Raw genomic sequence first — 20,697 nt, 5'->3', positions numbered from 1 at the left:
GGGACTTGAGGTCCAATGAGGGACAATGCCTGACCCAGGGACAATTCCGTTAATCCAGACTGTCTTTGACTCGGGATTTACCTTAAAGTAATAAGACTTTGGTTACCTTGGAAGTCAGTCTTGCTCCCAAAGCCCAGCACACACCAGGTGCTCAATAAATACTTGTTGGTTTGAATTCTTGGGATGCCTTTGAAAGTCTTGTCACACTCCTGCACTGCAAGACAGTCTAACCTGTCCAGAGGGCAGGAGTTGGGAAACAACGCAAGGCTTCCTTTTGCTACCCATTCCATTGCCCCTCTCAGTCCACATCTCCTGGAAGCTGTTTCTCCTGTCTAACTTGAGTCCGTATATCACACTGTGACCCAGTCGTCTTGGGTCTGGCTCGCCGGCCCAAGGTAAGGAGGTAGACGTCCTTAAGCCAGAGTGGAGACTCTTCTCAGCCAGTGGAGTGGGAAAAGGGAGATTTGTTTGCTCAGGGACCCTGTGGGCAGTCACCCAGAGGAGCAGTGTAGAAATGCGTACTTCTGAGGGGCACTCTGCCCAGGGTGGGATCTAGAGGGTGTCAGGTGGGTAGGGTGTGACCTGAGGAATTCACCTCATCGTTTCCCCTTCCCAGCCGGAGGCCCCTCGGGGTCAGAGGAGAGCTGTCGGAGGTATTTGCATGCCAGCCTCGGATAATTTGCTTACTGTTTCTATTCAATACTCTTCCTTTCCCCCTTCCCCCAGCGAGTCCTGGGCTCTCGGTTCAGTGGGGGAGAATGAGGAATACAGGACCCTTTCAGGACCCTGAACCCGTCAGCATGCCCGAGAGAAGGTTGGTCTGGGAAGAACCGAGATCAGAGCCATGCGCCCGCCCCAACGCCGGCCCTGCGGGACTTTCCTCTAGACCCCAGTTTCCCCTTCCCCCCACCACCCCCGGCACCATCTGCTTCCTCTCAGAGTCTCCAAAGCCAGTGCACGTGTTCGGCCCCTATGGGAGGGCTGCCTGGCAGGAGGGGCGGGATGAAGGGGGTTCAAGTCCTTTCTTTCCTGCTCTGGGCCTCTCCTGCCGCCGACCTCCCGGATCGCTCCCCACTCCAGTGAGGCGCCAGGCGGGACTGATGCCGGGATCGTTCCTTGCAGCCCCTCTCCCGCCGAGCAGCAGAGACCGGTCAGACCCGGCGCGGGCTGCGATTTCCGGGTACAGGGAGGGCCCCAGCCCCGAGGTAAGGAGGCCAAATGGGAACCTGGGGCCGGCTGGCCCGGGAATTTCCGTTCCCGCTCCCCGACTCCGGATGCCCCCTCCGAAGTCGCAGCAGGTGCTCAGGGAGCAGGGGCGGAGCCGCGGCGGGGCGGCGGGGGGCTGTGGCGTTCTCCCCCGCGGGCGGGGCGGAGAGCGCGGTGGGCGGGGCCCTCGTGGGGTAGGGGGAATCAGTGGAGTCCGCACCTGCGGCTTCTGGCGGAGGGGATCCTTTCTCGGACTTTGGAGGCCGCTGTTAGATGACTGCCCTACCCTAAGTACGTGGAGATGTTCGCGAGATCAGAGACGTGCCCAGAGCAGAGGGTAGGGGCAGAGGTCTGAGAAATGAAGCTGGAAAACCAAGCGCAGACCTAGTGAACAGAGTCGAATCTTCTTGAACCCTGACCCAGGTACCCACCCTCAAGTACACACCCTCAAGGAAGGTGAGAGACTTGAGATGAATCTGACCCCTGAGAGGGCCGGATCCTGTCTTAAGTTTAGATGATGTTTTGTTCATCATGGATTTTTTGCATTAACTTTGAGGGTTTTTTAAATATTGCATTAAAACATTATCTGGATTCTGGAATCTTTGGGTATCCCCCGCAAATTTTGCGCCTCAGGTAAGTTGCCTCTCTGGTCTCTCCCTTGTCTCAGCCCTGCTACAAGGCCGCGGAGATAGAGTCCCCAAAACAATTGAGAACATACAGTTACGAGGCGCGCTGGTGACAAACCTCCCAGCCAAGCAAGCACACTTCCAACAAACACAGATAGAGGCAGAGCTGGGGAAAGATAGGACTGTGTGTGAGTCGATGAGGCAGGCTTGGAGGCTCTAAGAGGGAGGAGGGAGTCTGGGGCAAGCCACAGTCGCAAATAGGTGAGGGATAGGGTCGGGGTGCAGCTGGATCCACCCTTCACACCCCTCTCCTGTGCCAGAGACCTGTGAGAGCCCAGGGAGGGAGGGAGCCATAAGACTGGCTGGGCCTGGCTAGAGGAACTCGGGCACAGGCTACTGTGAGTTGGGGCTCTGAGGCTGTCCAGCAGAGGGCCTTGGCACTCAGCAACCATCTCAGCCTAGGGAGGCGGCTCCAGAGGAGTGTGGGTGCTGGCTGGGGGCCCAGGCAGGGAAAGTGCCAGACGGGCTTCTGTCCAGCAATAACAGCCCTGGCTGTTGCCATCCAGTGAGCAGGCCAGGCCTCAGCAGGGATGGGCAGAGGAACCAGCCTTCCCCTGTCTGGCCTGGGACCCTCACCACTTCCCTCCAACTTCTTTCCATTTCCAGCCCCCTCTGCACACAATTGCAGCCACTGGCCACCAGCCTGGCGGAACTGTTTGACCATTAAGGCCTGCCACCCCCGCAGGCCCAGAGACGGGAAATGAGGATGGGGAGAGAGACCGGGGCCAAGCAAGAGGGGAGAGGAAGGTCAGGAAAGGAAGAGAGAGAATCTGGACAAACACAGGGTAGAAATACGGGGGTAGACCCAGACATGAAGCTGCCCTCAAGCCATGGGGCAGTGCCTAGAAAAATATCACCCATATCCCTCTTCCTGCCCTCTGTTTGGTTAGGGCTGGGGGGTGATGGTGTGTCATGTCTCTGTGGAGCTCAGAGCCGGAAGGCTGGGAACAGCCCTTGTGGAGTATCTTGGGGTGAGTCCACTGATCCATCCTAAGTAGAAAAACTAGCCTTCCCTTCAGGGCCCAGTCTGTTCTCTGGGGAGACGGGTTGACTCTGCCATATTCCTGTGATGTTAGTACTGCTAATTGTTAATTAGTGTCTGTGGCTTCTCCAGGGTACAGGCCTTTTGGGTAAATGGGGCAAGCGGTGGGGCTGGATTGGATTTTCTGTCCTCAGCACCTCTGCAGCCTTTGGATTGTTCTCCAGTACTGCTGTAGGGGGCAGTGATCCCCCGTCCCCAAATGTACTGACCACCAAAAAAGGAAGGAATCCTTCCCCCTCCCTGGGAAGTACAAGAGTTCCTCAGCATGCCCTACCCCCTTCCTCCTCAGCCAGGGAGGATGTGGGGCTCAGCAAGGCTTCCTCCTCCGAGTGTCAGGACCATAGGATTCACTCAGGATGTAAGGCTGTTCCCGGCTGTTTCTCTTCCATTCCCAGCTGTTGCCTCAGCTTTTCCAAAGTTCTGGATTTAAAAAGGGTGAATCATTAGGAGGCTACAGGGTTGTGCCTTGGGGCCCTCTACCCCCAAGGGGCACACATCCCTCTCCAAGTCAAAGTTGTGGGTGTGTAAGTCTTAGAGGTGGGAAAACCAAGGTGACACATCATACCGATTCTGTCGGAGGGATCCCACGGAGTGGGGGAAGCAGAGGGTAGTCTGAAAAGAAGAAAATGGTACTGAAAAGGGAGAGGGGCGCTGGAAAGAAACGGTGTAGTGTGGAAGAAAGTGGCTTGAGAGGGGGCTTGAGAAGCGATAATGGAACATCTTGGGTGAAGTATGGACATGGCGGGGCCTCCGGACCTGTCTGAGCAGGTTTGTCGCTGGGAGAGTCCCGAGACAGTTGTGTAGGAGTTTTGTGTAACCCCAGCGCGGAGACCAGAGGTACCCAGTGTGGGCCCCATGTGTCCCGTGATGGGGCAAAGTTTGGCGTGGCAGGGCCCTCAGAGGTCCTAGCTACAGAAATAACGCGAGGTGTGGGCCAGGCGGCGCTGGGGGTCGCAGGGTCTCGGTGCGGGGCGGAGAGGGGCGTCCAAGGCCGTCCGCAGCCTCCCTGCAGGGGGCGGGGGCGGCCCGAGGCGGAGCGGGGCGGGGCCGCAGCAGGCGCCGGGGAGCGGATGGGGGCGGGGGCGCGCCGGGGCGGGGCGAGCGGAGGGCGGGTTTGAATGTGCTCGGGCGGGCGCGGGAAGCTGCCGGGAGAGCTCGCCGACCTCCACGCGGGTGGACCCCTTCCCAGCAGGTGCTGCCCCGAGCCGGGGGCCGGGGTGCCGGGGACCGCCGGGGTGGAAGGCGCCGCTTCCCGTCTGCCACGAGGGCAGGGAGGCCAGGCCTGGCGGCTGCGCTGCCAAAAAAGGGGACGCCGGGTGGGGCCCCCGCGGGGAGCGTGCGGAGCCGCGCAGCACGTGGCGCGCTGGGGCTGGAGCGCAGGTGCATCCTGCCGGGACCCGGACCCGCAAGGACGTGGGCGACCTGACTCCCGGGCCTGAAACCGGCTGTCACCGAGCTGACCTCCGCAAGGGACGGGCGAGTTGATGGTTAATCTCGATCAATCTTGTCGTTGGTACCGGGGAGGGGCCGCACCATTAACTGCTCTGGGTGCGGGGAATGGGGATGTGGGCGAGCAGAATGGAGGTGGAGGAGCTGTTTCTTTAACCCCTGCCTTTTATTGGCGGAACTCGTGTCCCTGGCCTCCCCTTCCTGGGCGCGTCCTCATTTACTCCCAGAGAACAAGGACATACACACCCCAGATTTTACTCCCAGGGTCGAGCGGTGGTAGATGAGGGCTGGTCCCACCCCTGTCTCTTACCCCTCTTGGGGCCGCCCCTTTGCCCATTCCTCTCCGGTCACCTCCAGACCCTCTTGCCTTGTCCTCCCGCCTGTGCGAGCTCTGCTTGCCAGAATGTGTGAATGGGATGGGGGAGTGCCACCTGACACTCAAGTCAGGCTGGAGATGACCTTGGCCTCTATCTTATTTTTTCTGCTTAGATGGCGTAGAGTACCCCCACCTCTGAGTGTATGGGGCTGGCTGGGAAGCAGCCTTTACACCTCGCTTCCCATCCTGGCAGGAGCCTAGAGTAAGCTGCACGTTGTGTTTGAGTTACAGCTCACCCATTCACTAGCTCTGTTATCTTAGGCAAATGACTCAACCTCTCTGAACTTCAGCTGCCCCCATCTGTTCAATGGAGAGAGTTTTGTACTAGCTTATGGTGATTGCGAGGGTGTCCAAAGGCAAGAGAGGGTATCTGTAGGTAGTGGCTGGCCCCTTATGGGATCCAGGGAAGTGGAGAATTTGATGCTACCACAAGGATATCTCTAGAAGCCATGGTGCCTGAGAGGTGTTGGGGGTCCAGGGTTGGGGAGGTGCTCAGTTGGGAGGTGGCTGCTTTCAGGGCCCCATCTCAGGCAGGCCAAGGCATGGCTGGAGGGACACCAGATGCTCTAAGCTGATATCAAATCCCTGTTTGTTGCTGGGCAAAGACAGACAAAAACAAAACACCTGGGCTGGCCAGCTGACTCAGTGTGCGGGCAAGGGGAGCAGGCTGCCCCTGGAATTGAATTGTGCTTAGGACTGGAGTAGGGGCAACTGAGAACAGAGAGCAGGGGTATAGCTGAGGGAGAGGGCAGAAATAAATACTTCTCTTAGTCTAAGACAGATTTTACTGAGGATGGGGAGATGCTCTGTTCTCCACCCCAGTTTCCCATCTGTGTTGAAATGCACCTGCTCTTTACTGCCCAGTATCTTGCTTGTGGGGGCAGAAGGTGAGCACAGGGTAGGCTGAGGTGAGAAGCTGGGGGTTCCCCCATGCTACCTAATAGAAAACCCGCATTCCTAGCCTCATCTGCCCATCCCCCCAGGTTGAGCCCTCTTACCCCCATCCTTCTAGAGAATGTAAACATTGTTGTTCCCCATTCTGTCCCAAGTGCCTACAACAGTGCCTGGCTGGCACTCTGAGATCCTAGGTCAATATCTGTCAAAAGGACAATGGAAAAAGACCTCTGCCTCCAGCTGGAAGGGTGTAGGTCTGCTCCTCCCCTCCCTGTCCTGCAGCCCAGGTGTGGGCTGGGGGGTTGAGGAAGGCCTCTGGAGAGGCTGGAGTTTATTCAGGGAGGGGTTGAGAGGAATTACTGGGAGTGGTAGAAAGGCCCATTTAGGTCCTTTCTTGGGGTCCCCAGGGCTGGCCATTGCAGTCCCTGGGGCCTGGAGCACTGGCTGCACCTGTGAGTTCACCCACCCCCTAAGCTCCCCTGCTGAGACTGCTGGCTGTCTTATCTCCCAAGCTGCAGGGCTGGGTTTTATCTCCCTGGTCGTGTGTGTTCAGAGAGGCATCTCAGAATAGGGCTGCTCCCTCCCACAGCGAGGCCTGGTGAGTTCTCTCCTGATACGCCGCCGTGTGCCTTCATTCTAGACCCTTACTCAGGAGGAACCCATGGACAAGGCCTGCTGCCTGAGCTTGAGCTAGGACCACTGCCCACGGACTGCCCGGGACCCCTCTGCCCTGACCCTTCTGCTGGCAAGTCTGGGTATCTGGTGAGTTCTGACCCAGGGGGGTGAGGAAGCCAGTCTTCACCCAGAACGGCAGTCCTGGCTCCAGACCTGGGCCCACACGTGGGGGATATGCCAGCACATGCCTTCCTGGCTTTCCATGCCATCCAAGGGAAAACTGTTTCCTCCGCTGGTGCCAGGGCACCTCCCCCTGCACAAGCAAGTGAGAAAGGAGCAGGGGAGGGATGCTGAGGGGGGAGGCTGGGTGCCTTAGGGCTACGCTTTAGTCAGGCCTGTGCCCCTATCCCTACGGTCTTCTCTTTAACTTAGAGAAAGGGGAAGAGGGCAGGGGCCTGGGAGTGAGTCAGAGAGGAACTGGGTGGGGGGGTGACCCTGGAACCAGGAATAGGGGTCAGGGGAGGGCTGTGTCCCCACACCTGTCCTGAAGTATTTTCCTGGAAAACTGGCCAGTAACTAGGAAGCCTTCGGGCACTGGCTGGGAAGGACCATTAAGATGCTACCAGTAGAGAGGCTGGAGTCTGGGGTGCTGCCAGGAGGGGATAGGCTCTCCAGAGGCTGCCCTAGCCATGAGCTCAGGGACCCCTGGGAGGGTGGACATCAGACTTGCAGAGGGACCTGGGGAGGGAGGTTTGGCCTCAGTCATCTCCCCTGCAGCTGCTGCTTCTGCTGATCTGTTTGCTTTGCGCCCTCCCTCCCTCCCTCCGTCTCCTTTCTGTTTCCCTCCTGTCCCTTCTTCCATTATCGTCACTGTCCCTGACCCCTTTCATCCTCTTCCCAGCCTTTGCCTGTCTCTCCCTCCCTCCCAATCATACTTCCTCCTCCTTCCCTTCTGCTCTCCACCCTCCTGTTTCCCGCATACAAACTGCTTCAGCTGCTGGATAAAAATAGCAGTGGCAGCGGCCAGGCCAGGCCAGGCCAGGCGCCAGGTAGAGCCTAAGCGGGCAGGGAGGCGCAACAGGATGGGCCAGAGGGGTCAGACTGAGCAGTCCTGAGAGGCAGGGCAGGTGGGGGGGGCGCCTTCTGGACTCCTCAGCTTGCCTGCTCTGTACGCCCTGCCCCCCCCCCCCAATCTGAAGAGGCCTGTGGGGAAGCAGGGCCGAGACAGGGCCTCACACTGCTTCTGCCCCCAGCAAGCGCCAGAGGGAGGAAGCTGTCAGCCAGGCATAACCAACGCAGTCACCATGACAACCAGTCACCAGCCTCAGGACAGGTACTGGGGGACCTGGGGCTGGGAGTCCTGGGGAGTGGAAATGGGTCTCCATGGGGCTGGGGGCTGTGCCCTTGGGAGTCTGGGGTTGAGTAGCCTTCCAGCCAAGTAGCTGTGAGTTAGGTCTGCACCAGGGGTGGGGGCCTGCACTGCTGAGGCTGGGTGCTGGCTGGGGTGTTTGGGGAAGGCCCAGGGCGGGTGGGCGGGAGCCCCTCCCTGGCCTGTCAGTGTTTCCACTGTTGGGCTCCAACCGCTTCCGGCTCCTCCCGCCACCACCATGGGGAGACATTTGGCAGCACCCCTCATTCCAGAGTGCATCTGGCAGAGCTGCCCTCTCCCTCAGGGCTGCCCCGGGGCCTCTGCTTCAGATGACCCTGGCCCACCCTGGTCCTCGCACTGACCTTCCTCTCACTCCCCCACCCCCGGAGCCAGAAGTTCTCCCCAGTTTAGACCCACAGCCGTGATCGTGTGTGGGGGGAGAAGCTGTAGGGGGATTCAAGTTCTCCAAGGAGTCTGGGACCCTAGAAAGCTGAAGCCACGCCTGGAATCAAAACCATCCTTCCACTTGGGCCCCCCAACCCCATCACCTCTCCCCTGCCCATCCTATCTCCCTGGGCCAAAGGCCACAGAACTAGGGCACTTCTGGCTGCAGGACCTTGGGCGCTAATTTGATCTCTCTGGGACAGTTTTCTACCTGTAAAGTATAAGTACAGGCCCCAGGTTGTTTGGTTGGTCCCCTCCCTGGTGTCCTCCGTTCCCAGACTGCCTGCCAACATCCCCTTGCCCCAACTCTGGTGGCAGCTGTCTGAACCCCTCTGCCTTCTCCATCGGCCTTGTCACACTCACCCAGCCCCACTTTTCCCTTCTATCCTGAGTGCCTTTGGCTGGGAGTTTCCCCTGTCATTTGGGCCTCTGAATCAAGCCTTCGCCTCTCTTCAAGGTGGGGAGTGTATGAGGAAGGTGGGGGGCTGCAGTTGTCAGGGCTCAGGTCTTCTCACTTGGGGCACTCACCCAGGGCCTCTCTGTGTGGGGCCAGGCCCTGTGTGCTGGCTAGACCCGTCTCCTCACTGTCTTGGGCTTGTCCCTGTCAGCTCTGTGAAGAAAGTGGGTTTTATCTCTGGGGAGAGCATGGCAGACACATTTGGAGACCACAGTGGGAAGGCCCAGGGTTGCCTGGGGGAAGCTGTCCATCCCAGACAGGCCCTGAGGCGGAGGGCTTGGGGCAGTGCCCTGGCCCAGGCTGGGCAGCACTGTTTACACTCTGGGGCTCGGATGACGTGCAATGGCCCGGTCTCTCCTGGCCTGCCCTACATGGTGTGACCTACAAAGCTGGTTCTGTCTCGGCCAGGAGAAAACCTCTCCCTCACTTCCCAGCTGTCCCAAGGCACCCTGCCTGCCTTCCCCACTAGGTCCACAACGGTCTGGGAGTTTCTTGACCTCAGAGTCCTCTTTGGGGAACCACACAGTCCTGCGCAGACAGCGTAATCACTTCCAGCCTGCCCGGCGGGGGTGGAAGACACTTGTGTTCGCTCTCTCATTCACCCGCTCACCCCCCCAGCTTTTAGCAGAACCACCTCTAGACGTGTGGGTCACACTGGTTCCCAAGCCTGCAGGGTCCCCCGAGTCTTTGGGTCTGAGAACCAAGGTCCTTTCAGCCATGCCCTTCGGTCCCATGTCCCTGGCCCCCTCCCCCTCAGGACTGGTCTTTCCCCCATATCAGGTCACCTCTCCCTCCACAGACACCCTCAGGAGGACACATGCCCTGGGCCCTGGGCCCTGGGCCGGCTAGAGATACTAAAGCTGGCGGGGGAGGGGCAGCCCCGGTTTGATCGAGGAAGGAAGGTGGAATGGTGTGTCACCTGGCCCCTCTTTCCTCTCCTGTCCCCAGGTACAAAGCTGTCTGGCTTATCTTCTTCATGCTGGGTCTGGGGACGCTGCTGCCCTGGAATTTTTTCATGACAGCCACTGCGGTGAGATGGGGGAAACGGGCTCCAGGGGGCATGTCCCCTGTGCACGTGGGGCCTGGATCTGCACTTGGGGGCACAGAGAGAGAGATTCCAACACTCATGTCTGCAACCTTCACAGTATTTCACAAACCGCCTGGACCGGTCCCAGAATGTGTCCTTGGTCCCTGCTGAACCCAGGGAGGACATCCAGGCCTCGGCCACCCCGCCAGCACCCTCACCAGAGCGGAACTCCCTCAGCTCCATCTTCAACAACGTCATGACCTTGTGTGCCATGCTGCCACTGCTGCTCTTCACCTGCCTCAACTCCTTCCTGCACCAGAGGTGAGCACCTGGGCCCCCAGCCTGAGCCCTCCCTGCCCTCTCTGGGCCAAGCCCCTGGCTTCACCACCCGCCTCTGCTGCTGCGGCCTCTCCGGCAGGATCCCCCAGGCTGTACGGATCCTGGGCAGCCTGGTGGCCATCCTGCTGTTGTTCCTGATCACTGCCATCCTGGTGAAGGTTCCCCTGGATGCCCTGCCTTTCTTTGTCATCACCATGGTCAAGATCATGCTCATTAACTGTAAGTGGGGCTTGGGGAAGGGGGGACCTGGGCAGAGATCTCCTCCCTCCGGAGGTCAGGGTTCAGAGACCTGAGTGGGCACAGACCAAGGCAGGGAGTGGGTGCAAAGGAAAGGGCTACTCAGTGACAAGACTTGCTGGGAGTAAAGCGGGAATTGCAGGGACTGTTTTACCAGGGGCCCCACCCACCCACCCCGCTCCCCCCTCCCCCCTCCCCTGCTGATGCCCACCCTGTTCCCCAGCGTTCGGTGCCATCCTGCAGGGCAGCCTATTTGGCCTGGCCGGCCTCCTGCCCGCCAGCTACACAGCCCCCATCATGAGTGGCCAGGGCCTGGCGGGCTTCTTTGCCTCTGTGGCCATGATCTGCGCCATTGCCAGTAAGTCTTGCTGTCTGTCCACCTGTCGTGCTGGTTGTTGTGGGGAGAAGGGATGGGACCTGGCTCTAATCACTGGCACCCTCCACCCCAGCTGGCTCGGAGCTGTCAGAAAGTGCCTTCGGCTATTTTATCACAGCCTGTGGGGTTATCATTTTGACCATCGTCTGTTACCTGGGCCTTCCGCGGCTGGTGAGCACATGGATAAAGCCAGGTTCAGGGTTTTGGGGAGTCCAGACCCAGGGGTGTTCCGAGGACAAACCTGGGGGAGGTGGGAATTCTGGAGATTCTGCCTCTGAATCCACCTCCCTTGTCCCCTCACTTGATAGGAATTCTACCGCTATTACCAGCAACTCAAGCTCGAGGGGCCTGGGGAGCAGGAGACCAAGCTGGACCTCATAAGTAAAGGTCTGAGGAAGCTGGAGTGGAGGACGGCCTGCCCAGCAGGGGGTGGCGTGAGCAGAGGGCAAGAATGAGTGAGCTGCAGGGATGCCAGAGGGACCGGGGATGGGCTGAGGGGTAACCACAGTAAATAAAGGTGGGGAGAGAGAAGATGGGGGAGCTCCTGGGGGACCTTGAACGCCTGAGGATGTTGGGAAGCAATTGCAGATTCTTGGGCGGGGCATAACCTGACTTAAGGCACCTGGGAGAGGTCAGGACCCAGGGGACTCCTGCAGCGTGGGTCCAGAGGTGGCCTAGGTTAAGCGTTAGGGTGCGACTTTACACCAGTTAAGGGGGTGTCCACCCCAACTAACTCCAGCCCTTTTGGAGTGTTTGTGTCATCTCCTGTTGCTTGGTCCTTCCCACAACCTGAGGATCTTTCTACAACCTGTCACCCCCCAGGAGAAGAGTCAAAAGCAAGCCCAGAGGAGTCCAGAATTTCAGCCCCCAACTCTCAGCCCACCAACGAAAGTCATTCTGTCCGAGCCATCCTCAAAAATGTATGTGGGGCATGGGTATCCTGCCGCCTACCCCTCACCCTCTTTCTCTTCTTTTTTTTTGTTCCTGATTTCCCCACCCCACCCTCCTCCTCTCCTGGCACTGCCCATTCCCTCACTTTCTGATCTGAGACTGGCCACTTTCTGAATTTGTGCGTGCGTGCGCGCGCGCGTGTGTGTGTGTCTTGGGGTGGGGAATCTTGGCTCTTTCATGATGCACAAGCACCGTGAAGACCCGGGCCTGGGTCTGTTTCCTCCAGATCTTAGTCCCGGCTCTCTCCGTGTGCTTCGTCTTCACCATCACCATTGGGATGTTTCCTGCTGTGGCTGCTGAGGTCAAGTCCAGCATTGCGGGCACCAGCGCCTGGAGTGAGGACACCATGGGTTCCAGGATGGGGAAGGGACAGGAGCTCAAGCAGGGCTAGGAGTCTGGGAGAGGGGAGGCTGGGCTGCTTCCTCCCCAGCCAGACTCTCTTGGTCCATTTGCCATTCCCTGGGCTGGAAGGAAGCACCTTCTCCATCTTACACCTGGGAAAACTGAGCCCCAGTGAGGGTCACAGTTGCTAGATCCTGCCTCTCTTGAACCTGATAACCCTCCACTAATCTACTCTTTTCCTATTCCAGGAAACTACTTCATTCCTGTGTCTTGTTTCTTGACTTTCAACATCTTTGACTGGCTGGGCCGGAGCCTCACAGCCTTCACCATGTGGGTAAGTGGAAGAAGGGGCCCCACACCCCTGTGGGAGGGGAGAGTCCAGTCTGAGACCCAGGGAGGGAAGCAAGAAAGTATGGTAGTAGAGGGCCATGCTTTTGTAAAAACCAAGACATAATCTATGTACGGTAAGGTGTACAAGTTGTAGGTGTACAGCTTAATAAATATGAATACATACATGTAAACGTACACACGCTCCTGACAGCCACCACCCAGGTCAAGCTGTTGAACGTTTTCAACACTCCAGAAAGCTTTACCACGCCCCCTTCCGAAGGGTAACTAGGCTTTTTGAGGTTTCACTTCTGACCCCAAGGGGCCCCAAAGGGAGCCCTGGGGGTCGGCCAGCCTGACTGAGACGCTGCCTGGTCCCCACAGCCGGGGAAGGACAGCCTCTGGCTGCCAAGCCTGGTGCTGGCCCGGCTGGCCTTCGTGCCCCTGCTGCTGCTGTGTAATGTCCAGCCCCGCCGCTACCTGGCTGTGGTCTTTGAGCACGACGCCTGGTTCATCTTCTTCATGGCCGCCTTCGCCTTCTCCAATGGCTACCTCGCCAGTCTGTGCATGTGCTTTGGGCCCAAGTGAGTGGGGAGTGTGGCGGCCTCAGGCAGGGCCTGAAGCTTCAGTGGCAGGGAGGCACTCAGTAGAGGGAGAGGAGGCACAAGGAGACTCCCGAGCCTGGTTTCCAGGCTGAGAGAGGACATGGCCGGGGAGGGCACTAGGGGCAGTGGGGGTGGGGAGGGGGCTCTAGGGGTCAGGTGAAGAAGTCCCCCAGGAGGGAAAGTAGGGTAGGTGGGTCAGCAGAATTGGATGCTCTGGGTGAGGCTGGGGTGGGGGCCATCCTAAGGTAGGCTCGCCTTCCCTCCTTTAGGAAAGTGAAGCCGGCCGAGGCAGAGACAGCTGGAGCCATCATGGCCTTCTTTCTCTCTCTGGGCCTGGCACTGGGGGCTGTCTTCTCCTTCCTGTTCCGGGCAATCGTGTGACCGAGTATGGACGGAAGGACAGCCCTGGCCATCAGCTCCTGCCCGCTTCCTCCTTCATTGTGGGCAGGGGTCGCCTGGAGGATTTCTCTTCTAGCTGATTGCTGCTTTCTCACGGCCTGTGCTGGGCTCAGCATCCCGGCCCCGAGGAGAGAGCTTCTGTGGATGGACAGTGGGGACATTGTGGGCCTGAGGGTTCAAGTCAAGGGGGGGATGCAGGCTCTGTGTCTGCTCAAGTGCCCTCCTACATACTTGGCTCTGACTGATCCCTGCCTGAGCAGAGCCGCAGAGGCTCCTTGGCTCAGAGAGTGTGTGTCTGTCTGTCTGTCCATCTGCCTGTACCAGGGGTTGCTAGGGGCCAGGAATGTCTGTTCTAAAGTCCGATCTGATATTTCCGCCCCCTTCTCCCCACGTGCCTCTCCCCCGCCACCTCCCCGTGTTCCTACCCATCATGAACCCTGTACAGTTGCCATTTTACTGCCTTTTTTTAATACTCAAGCCAGGTGCCTTCAAAGGCTCTCTGATTAAATAAACTTTTTTTTTTTCCCCCGTGGCTCCCTGTGTCCTCCAGCCACGGCTTCATGCCCAGCAAAGGGTAGAGGGACGGCAGCCTGAGTCTGGGGGGATGAGCATGACCCAGCTGGGCCTTGGCCAGCACTGGACCTGGGCCAAGGCATGGGGGCTGTTGGTCCTCTTAGCCTCGGAGGGGCTACAGTGCCTCCTGCTGGGGCCACAGAGGAGGGGCCGGGCAGGAGCCAGGACACCCAGACTGTTGATCGAGATCTGGAAAGGTCATTTTCCTTTGCTGCTTCATTCCTTCTTTCATTCCCCTGTCTGGGGATGGAGGCAGTGCTCCATCTTTCTTTTGTCTTCACTGTCACCATCTCCACTGTGTCCTCACTCCGCAGCCCCAGGAGTGAGTTCTCTCAAACTGGCCAGCTCCACCTCCCTGCCAAGCTCCTGGTTGCACTCCCTGGCAGGGAGGGGATGCAGCCTGAGGGTTGTCCCCTACCTGGCACTCTGCCCTGACACCGAAGCGCAAACTTCCTGGGGAACAAGGAGCCTGTGTGTCCTTGGTGAAGCTGGGCCTTCCCCTTCTCTTCCCAAACTCTGGCCTAGGGAGGTGTGAGGTGGCCTGGCACCATGAGAGGCCTCAGTGGAGGGGGCCGCACCACTGGGTCCCCCTTCTCAAAAGTGATTCTTCCCGATAGGAAGTGGAACCAGAGCTCTGGCCACTGTGCGCCCCCCGCCACGTGTTGTGCCCCCCCCCCACCCTTGGCACTTATGTCAGGGCTTTGTTTCTCACTGTTTCATTTAATTGAAGGCTTCAGGCTTCATTAAGGACTGTTAGCACATTTTCAAGGGTCTGATGTGCTCTGACGTCCTAATAGGGAGTTAAGTATTTTGTCATACTGGGAACCAAGTCCACACATATACTCCAGGGCACACGTAAAACCAGGATACTTAACCTAAGGTTTGTGGAAAACAAGATATTCCTTTTCCATCTGGTTCAAAAAGCAAGCGGCACCCTGGGTGTTCTCCAGTCTCCACAGAGCCCTTAGGCTGTGAGGCTGATGGAAAACGGCACCCTTGCTCCACTCCCTCTCAGTCCACCTCGACTTCCCCACGGTACCCCAACCCGAGAGACCTACCGGGCTCCTTCCTCAGCACCACAGCTCTTCAGGGACCCTGTGTTTTCTTCCCTGGGTCCCTTCCCTGCTTCCTGCTTGGCCTTTCAGGACTCCCGCCAAGCCTCATCCAGCCCATCCCACACACGGCCACAGAGTAATCTGAAAACAGATTGAGTCACGGGCTGGTGTCTTTCCCTGGGGCATGCCAAGCGTTTCCTGAGCCTCCGCCACCACCAGCAACAGCCAGTCTGCAATTCCTGCCTTCTCCGCACCTCAGAACTTTTGTAACTGACTTAACACTCTGATTTTACTCCAGCGACCAGTCATGTTTTGCAGGTACAGGTCTACAATCTACTTAATGTTTTCACTTTTTAACCTGCAAATTTAAGCTGCCTGTTTCCAGAAGTACTAAAAATGTTTGCTTCCTCGCATCTGCTTGTCCCTCCCCACACAGTCTTCACAGCCGGACCTAGCTGTGCTGGCTGGGTGGCACCCACCCTATGGCCTGTGCCCATAGGATAGAGGTGGATGTTAAGGAGGTTTCTCTCACCCCAGCAGTGATTTGAAGGACAAAAAAAAATTTTGATTACAGTCACTTATTTTTGTACTGAAATTGATGTTGAAGAAAATTACTAAAATATTTTCTCCAAAAATTTTTCTAATGTAAATGCCGAAAAATGTGGGTTTCACACATGATCTCAGTGTCTTCACCTGAGAATGGGGAGAGCTGAGGGTTAGAAAAGGTCCTGACGGCCCGACTGCAGTGATGGCTCCCGACCACAAGGGGGCGCTCTGCAGACAGCACTGCCTGTGGGAGGCAGCTCTGGACCTCCCCACTTTTCCTCCCAGCACTTTGCTTCCTATAAGGTGGGCAAGGGCAGAGCGAGAGTCACCCAGGTATCCCTCATTCTGCCATGACTAATGCTGGTCATCACCTTGTGACGTTTCTGCTGCAAGCTGTGGTCTGTGTATTCAGCTGCTGTACCCCCTGGGGTGGCTGCCACTGCACACAGACATTTCCCTCTTTAACCTTATATGGTGAATTGTTGAAGCTTTAAACCTTTGAAAAGCCAAGAGCCCCAGTAAAACTAGCAGTCCTTAAAAATGGGAGTGAAGCCTCAGGTATATCTGATGGATTGGAATATGTGTTTCTCTTCTTTGGGATGAATATGGAAAGAACGTGGTGAGGCTACTATGAAGTGGGGATGCTTGACAGGAAACCCCCAATTGGGAAAATTATTCTCAATGTTATGTTATAGTGATTCAAAATGGGTGTGAGCAGAAAAGTGCAGAGTCACTTTAAAGAGATAGGCTGGTTCTCTGGCCAGCAGGCCCTGCCTAAGACCCAAGTCTTGACACAGGAAGAGGGGCAGGCTGGTGGTGAGGCCCATCTGGCGGGTGGGGCAAGTTGGCAGGGAGTGTGGAGATGGGCATCTCAGGCAGAGCCCATGGTTCTTGCTTCCTACCCACCCCCCGCCCCCCAGCCCATTAAGAGCCTGAGTCCCAGCTGGGACTAGCTCATCTTCACATGACCTGGCTTCCTGTGTGGGTCTCCTCCAGGAAGTATGTGCTCACTAGATCCCTCCACAGCCTTGGCAGCCCTAGTGCTCCGTACCAGTGAGCCAGTTGGCTGGCTGGCTCCAAACGGCAGGGCAAGTGCTAAACGAGTCAGCAGGACCCCACAAAGTGGGGGCTTCTGTTCATCACAGCCACCCTCTCCCAGGCCTTTCTATGGTTGGGGGGAGGGGTTCCGATTTACAGCCTAGGATTCCATCTTGTGCCTGCCAAATGCCACCTGTGTGACCCTGGACAAGTCAACCATCCTCTGTGGCCCAGATCCTTGTTCTTTAAACAGGGTGACATGCACAGACTTACTAAGGAAATTGAGGGACTCTGCAGGGGAGTCTGGGTGCAGGAGGTGAGGCCCCTTAAAGATACGTGGTGCCAAGAGTCATTAGGACCCCCTCAGCCTGGTGCACTCCCTGCCCCCTTCCCACCTTGGTCTAAGTGGCTCGCTGCTCCTCCCTGCACATTCTTGGGTCTCCTCCCCAGCATCTTTGAGAACTAGGCCTTATTTCCTTTGCCCCAGCCAAGTGCGAACCGCCATTGGGGTCCCTGCCTCTGGCAGGGCAGCGAGAACCGCAGGGCCGGGCCGGGAACGGAGAGAGCCCGGGTCTAGCTCAGCCCCGCCTAGCGGCGAGCGAGGAGGGAAAGTGACATTACCCGTCCCGCGTGTGCCCCCTGGCGGGAGCGCGGCCCTTCGCAACTGACCCCAGGCAAATGGGGGGTGGGAGCCAGGCTCTACTGCTCTTAAGTCTGAGTGACCTTGAACTACGCACTTTCCAACTCGGAGGTGTTCATCTGTAAAGCAGGGGTAATAATACTTGACTTGCCTACCTCTCCCTGTTGTGAAACTCCACTGAGTTAATGAATAACGTTCACCTGCCACTCGGCTCACTGTCTTACATATATTGACTTCTACGGTCTCCTAATAATCCTACAAAGTGGTGACAACTGCCATGCCCATTTTACTACAGGGAACTGAGGCTGCAAAGGTTAAAGGATGGAAAAATATTTTGTAAACTGCAAAGCACCAGGTAAGTATAATTCTCTGTCCCTCTATCCCTGAGTCTCTCTCTCTCTCGGTCCCTTTCTCTGATATATGCGCACACAGATGAGAAAGTTCCCAGGCAGTGAAAGGTACAAGGCCTCATGTGACAAGGTGGCACCATAACACAGGCTTTGTGCACCTGCCTCCAAAACATCCCAGAGAGTCATCTCTTTTCACATCCCAGGGATCCCAAACATCCAGGCATCCCGAAGTCCCATGTCATCCTTCCCAGGTGAAACCAGTGAGGGCTTTTCTGATGTGTAATCTGAGGCCCTTCTGTTGTGAGTTCCTTACTGTCCAGCCGCACTACCACAGTCCAGCCAGTCCCTTATCTGGGTGCAGGTGGGCCAGGAAGGCACTGGGCCCAGCGAATGACCTAGAAATCCATCCAGCTGAGACCTGCACATTGAGGAGTGACTTGTGCCTGGGGCAGGGCTGGTGGCAGGCAGAACAGTTAAGCAGGTCAGGGTTGTTTGTGATGCCACCCAGCCCCTGCACCTTCCCTTGCCTATAATCTGCTCTGGACCGAACTGATTTGGGGTTCCAGTTTACCTTCTTAGTCAAAGGGGGCCTGGAACACTGAACAACGCTCAAGACAAAGAGGGATGCCTGTTGGGTGTGATGGCAGGAGGAGGACTGACATTTTGGGGTTGGGCTGACAGCAGCAGCAGGTAGGCAGGACTCCACCACACCCGTTAGGCCACAGATACTCTGGATACTCTGCCCTTAGGGAGTCAAGAGATGCTGATACGCATATAAAAAGCAAGGTTACCAAAGATGCCCCATTTACCATTCCAGAATGGCCTAGACCACAGTTTCTGGCTTTCTTACCCCACTCCCCTGAGAGATTTTGTTCTCACCTGACTTTGGCCATCAGCCTCTGCCTCCTGGGCGGCTCTCCTTGGTGCTTCACAATGCCTCTAACAGACTTCCAGGCCCCTCCAATCCAGAGTGGCCCTCCTCCCCTCTCCTCAGTCCACCATCCTGCCATCCAGGCACACATGGAGCATATGTAACTATTAACCACATCCTCCATAAGTCAAATACAAAAGATCAGTATCATTGTATGTCTACAACATAATGAAAAGATAATATAAGAATAATTGAACATTTTAAACACTTTTGAATTATCAATAAAGATGCCATAAGGGGAATCAAAATCTTTAAAACTGAGTTATAATAAAAATACTGTATATTGACACTTGTGGGATATAGCTAAAATACTACTTGAGAAAAAATCCTAAATCCTTGCATTGGAAAAGGGGAAAGGTGGAAATTGAAAGTGCTAAACATTAAAGTTAACAAAATAGAAAAAGAAGAACAGAACTGACCCAAAGAAAGTAGAAATCATGAGAAACACTTTAGCGGAAATTTCTCAAATAAAAGAAAAAAGTAAAGAAATTAAAGAATTAAAGAAGCAGAAAACAAAGTATGTCGATCAACAGAAAACAGATAAATTTCTGGTGAAACTGTTTATGAGAAAAAAGGAAAATACACAAAAAACAATTTTAGGAGTGAAAAAAGGGGACATACTTAAGATAGAACAGAGATTAAAAAGATAGTCAAAGGAAATAGAATGCCATAATCTTTAAAGCTTTCAAGAAACATTCAGAAAAACTATTAAACAAAATTGACTTAAGGCATAATAGAAAATCTGAGTAGTCCTAGACCATTAAAAAATTTGAGTTCTTAGTTAAAATGTTTTCATACAGAAAACAACAGTCAGGCAGTTTTATAGGCGAGTTCTACAGAGCTTTAAAGAAATAGATACTTTCAGTCTAATATTAGTAGGTCTACTAATGGATTAAATCTATAAATAGATTAAGGGAATTTTAAAGAATATTCTCAATAGATGCAAAAAAATAATTTTGATACCTATTCAGATAAAAATATATGTTAGAGACAGAAAGACTAAGTATGCCCAATGATGAAGTGTTAGAAACACTCTTCTTATTTATATATTTATTGAAGTATAGTTGATTTATACTGTTGTGTTAGTTTCTGGTGTACAGCATAGTGATTCAGTTATACATACATATGTATTCTTTTTCATATTCTTTTTCATTATAGGTTATTACAAGATTGAATATAATGCCCTGTGTTATACAGTAGGTCCTTGTTATTTATCTATTTTATATATAGTTGTTTGCATCCACTAATCCCAAACTCCTAATTTATCCCTCCCCCACCCATTCCCCTTTGGTAACGATAAATTTCTGTTCTATGTCTGTGAGTCTTTTTCTGTTTTATAAATAAGTTCATTTGTATCATTTTTTTAGATCCCACATATAAGAGATACCATATGATATTTGCCTTTCTCTGTCTGACTTCACTTAGTACAATAATCTCTAGGTCCATCTATATTGTTGCAAATGGCATTATTTCATTCTTTTTAATGGCTGAGTACTATTCCATTGTTATATATAACACATCTTTATCCAGTCACCTGCCAGTGGTCATTTAAGGTGTTTCCATGTCTTGGCTATTGTAAATAGTGCTGCTGTGAACATTGGGGTGCACATATCTTTTTGAATTAGAGTTTTCTCTGGCTATATGCCCAGGAATGGAATTGCTAGGTAACTCTATTTTTAGTTTTTAAAGGAATCTCTATACTGTTGGCCATAGTGGCTGCACCAACCTACATTCCCACCAGCAGTGTAGGAGTGCTCCCTTGTCTCCACAACCTCTCCAGCACTTATTGTTTGTGGACTTTTTGACGATGGCCATTCTGATCTGTGTTCAGTGATAAGTCATTGTAATTTTGATTTGTATTTCTCTGATAATTAGCAATGTTGAGTATTTTTTTCATGTGCCTCTTGGCCATCTGTATGTCTTCATTGGAAAAATGCCTATTCAGATATTCTGCCAATTTTTTTATTAGGTTGTTTATTTTTGTTGTTGTTGTTATTACTGAGTTGTATGAGCTGTTTATTTATTCTGGAAATTAAGCTCTTGTCAGTCGCATCATTTGCAAATATTTCTCCATAGGTTGTCTTTTCATTTTGTTTTTGGTTTCCTTTGCTGTGCAAAACTTGTAAGTTTGATTATGATCTACTTGTTTATTTTTTGCTTTTATTTCTATTGCATTAGGAGACTGGCCTAGGAGAACATTGTTGCAATTTATGTCAGAGCATGTTTTGCCTAAGTTCTCTTCTAGGAGATTTATGGTGTCCTGTCTTATGTTTAAGTCTTTAAGCAATTTTGAGTTTATTTTTGTGTATGGTGTGAGGGAGTGTTCTAACTTCATTGATTTACGTGTGGCTGTCCAGTTTTCCCAACACCACTTCCTGAAGAGACTGTCTTTTCTCCATTGTATAATCTTGCCTTTCTGTCGA

General features: G+C 54.6%; 1 protein-coding gene across 4 annotated transcripts; it reads left to right on the top strand.

Annotated features, from left to right (window-relative positions):
* The first annotated feature begins 1,027 nt into the window (after positions 1–1,027).
* On the top strand, positions 1,028–13,675 carry SLC29A1 (solute carrier family 29 member 1 (Augustine blood group)). 4 transcript variants are annotated; one of them, XM_072944906.1, is made up of 15 exons: positions 4,087–4,126; positions 4,873–4,961; positions 6,294–6,415; positions 7,522–7,601; positions 9,487–9,568; positions 9,684–9,886; positions 9,984–10,123; positions 10,365–10,499; positions 10,591–10,688; positions 10,826–10,904; positions 11,340–11,437; positions 11,695–11,803; positions 12,059–12,144; positions 12,522–12,721; positions 13,012–13,675. In XM_072944906.1, exons 4-15 carry the CDS (start codon positions 7,573–7,575, stop codon positions 13,121–13,123), a joined length of 1,371 nt encoding a protein of 456 aa, XP_072801007.1. In that variant the 5' UTR covers positions 4,087–4,126; positions 4,873–4,961; positions 6,294–6,415; positions 7,522–7,572; the 3' UTR covers positions 13,124–13,675. The 4 variants fall into 4 exon arrangements, with proteins under 4 accessions (XP_015092876.2, XP_072801008.1, XP_072801007.1 ...); XM_015237390.3 differs by lacking the exons at positions 4,087–4,126; positions 4,873–4,961 and adding an exon at positions 1,028–1,205; XM_072944907.1 differs by lacking the exon at positions 4,873–4,961 and having other exon boundaries at positions 4,034–4,126.
* Positions 13,676–20,697: the final 7,022 nt, after the last annotated feature.

Source organism: Vicugna pacos, chromosome 20 (assembly GCF_048564905.1).
Source record: "Vicugna pacos chromosome 20, VicPac4, whole genome shotgun sequence".
In the NCBI taxonomy this organism is placed as follows: domain Eukaryota; kingdom Metazoa; phylum Chordata; class Mammalia; order Artiodactyla; family Camelidae; genus Vicugna; species Vicugna pacos.
This window is presented reverse-complemented; position numbering and strand designations above follow the sequence as displayed.